General features: G+C 45.0%; 1 protein-coding gene across 1 annotated transcript in view; it reads right to left on the reverse strand.

Moving 5' to 3' along the window:
* The window catches only part of LOC310781379 (semaphorin-3B-like), a gene marked incomplete at both ends in the record, with an annotated part of 101,091 nt that overhangs the window by 39,733 nt on the left and 58,858 nt on the right, over positions 1–2,500 (reverse strand). Inside the window, one exon of the mRNA XM_083641993.1 lies at positions 1,901–1,994. Within this exon, the coding sequence (XP_083498119.1) occupies positions 1,901–1,994 (94 nt within the window). The remainder of the gene's footprint in view (positions 1–1,900; positions 1,995–2,500) is intronic.

Here is a 2,500-nt window from a genome sequence, read left to right on the forward strand (position 1 = left end):
GCATGGTTTACTCCATAAATCATCTAAATTGCAGATGCAAACACAGCTCTTGCAGCCTCAGAATAGATGGAACAGTCGTGTTCGGAGGTCATGTGAAAAAAGAGATCTTCTACCCAATAAATTACAATATAAACAAAGTCAGCAGGGCAGTGACAGTGTTTTAACAGATGGTGTCACACAGCACTGCAACCACAGCCTTTAGAAGGATAAAAACATGACAACACATGTTTGTTTGTTTGTTTGTTTGTTTGTTTGCTTGATTGTCTGACTGATTAAATGACCTACTAATTGATTGATTGATTGATTGATTAATTGAGATATTCATATGGGTCTTTGGCCTTAAAATAGTCTATTACTAGGCTCAAATGGAGTGGTTTGAGGCTAGGTATGGATGATCTGCCAGTGAGTCAAACGGTTGGACTTACTGCCTAAATCTTACACATATGCTGCAATTAGTCATATGATCATTCATAATTCATAATTCATATTCATTCAAATCATACCACAGTCACAGACAGTCACAGACAGAGTTACAGACAGAGTTACAGAGTCACAGACAGAGTCACCGACAGGGTCACAGAGAGTCACAGACAGAGTTACAGAGGCACAGACAGACTCACAGACAGAGCTACAGCGTCACAGACATAGCTACAGACAGAGTCACAGACAGTCACAGACATAGCTACAGACAGAGTCACAGACAGAGTCACAGACTCACAGACAGAGCTACAGACAGAGTCACAGACAGAGTTACAGAGTCACAGACACACTCACAGACAGTCAAAGACAGAGCTACAGACAGAGTTAGAGTCACAGACATACTCACAGACATACTCACAGACAGTCACAGACATAGCTACAGACAGAGTCACAGACTTACAGAGTCACAGACAGACGCACAGACAGAGCTACAGACAGAGTCACAGAGTTACAGAGTCACAGACAGAGCTACAGAGTTACAGAGTCACAGACAGCGCTAGACAGAGTCAGAGACAGAGTTACAGACAGAGTTACAGAGTCACAGACAGAGTTACAGAGTTACAGAGTTACAGAGTCACAGACAGAGTTACAGAGTTACAGACAGAGTTACAGAGTCACAGACAGAGTCACAGACAGAGCTACAGACAGAGTCATAGAGTCACAGACAGACTCACAGACAGTCACAGACAGAGCTACAGACAGAGTCACAGGCAGAGTTACAGAGTCACAGACACACTCACAGACAGTCAAAGACAGAGCTACAGACAGAGTCACAGACAGAGTTAGAGTCACAGAGAGACTCACAGACATACTCACAGAGAGTCACAGACATAGCTACAGACAGAGTCACAGACTTACAGACTCACAGACAGACTCACAGACAGAGCTACAGACAGAGTCACAGAGTTACAGAGTCACAGACAGAGCTACAGAGTTACAGAGTCACAGACAGCGCTAGACAGAGTCAGAGACAGAGTTACAGACAGAGTTACAGAGTCACAGACAGAGTTACAGAGTTACAGAGTTACAGAGTCACAGACAGAGTTACAGAGTCACAGACAGAGTTACAGACAGTCACAGACAGAGCTACAGAGTTACAGACAGAGTTACAGAGTCACAGACAGAGCTACAGACAGAGCTACAGAGTCACAGACAGAGCTACAGACAGAGTCACAGACAGAGTTACAGAGTCACAGACAGAGTCACAGAGTCACAGACGGTCACAGACAGAGTCACAGACAGAGCTACAGACAGAGCTACAGACAGAGCTACAGAGTTACAGAGTCACAGAGTTACAGACTCACAGAGAGAGCTACAGACAGGGTCACAAACAGAGCTACAGACAGAGCTACAGACAGAGCTACAGAGTCACAGACAGAGCTACAGACAGAGTTACAGAGTCACAGAGTTACAGACTCACCGACGACAGCAGAGGCAGTTTTCTGTAAAGGGTCGTAGGGACACTTGCCCCTCCCACACTCTGTCTGGCTGGAGGAGAGAGTCTGGTGCTCCGACTGGCAAAGACAACAACACAGAGGCTGAGGTCAGACAGACAGACATGGAAGAAACAAGATGGACAGAGAGAAGGTGAGAGAGGAGAATAAAGAGAGAGAGAAAGAGAGAGAGAGAGAGAGAGGGAGAGAGTTGATAAGAAAGACAGAAAGGCAGACTCGATAGCCCAGTCACCAGAAAAAAGTAAATTCTTATTATTTAACCCGAACCCAAACCATAAGTCGTTTTATTTGCGTGTTGTTTTCAAATGAAAGCAGCTACGAGGAACTTTCATTTTGTGTTGATTTTAGCGGCCCCTGTGGACAAAAGTGGTAGGGTTCTCCCGGAACAAAGACTGCATTTCCTGAACACCGAGTGTCCCGCCGTGACGAGCAGCGGTTGTTTGTGGCTGTGGTTGGAGGACTTGTTGAAATGTGCAACATATTTTTGGTTCGATTCAACGTATTCATGGTTTGCAGAAATGTAACAGGCAAACATTTTCTTCTGCCGACTGGGTTGGACTCGTTCA

This window comes from Poromitra crassiceps (genome assembly GCF_964638095.1).
Source record: "Poromitra crassiceps genome assembly, chromosome: 8".
In the NCBI taxonomy this organism is placed as follows: Eukaryota; Metazoa; Chordata; class Actinopteri; order Beryciformes; family Melamphaidae; genus Poromitra; species Poromitra crassiceps.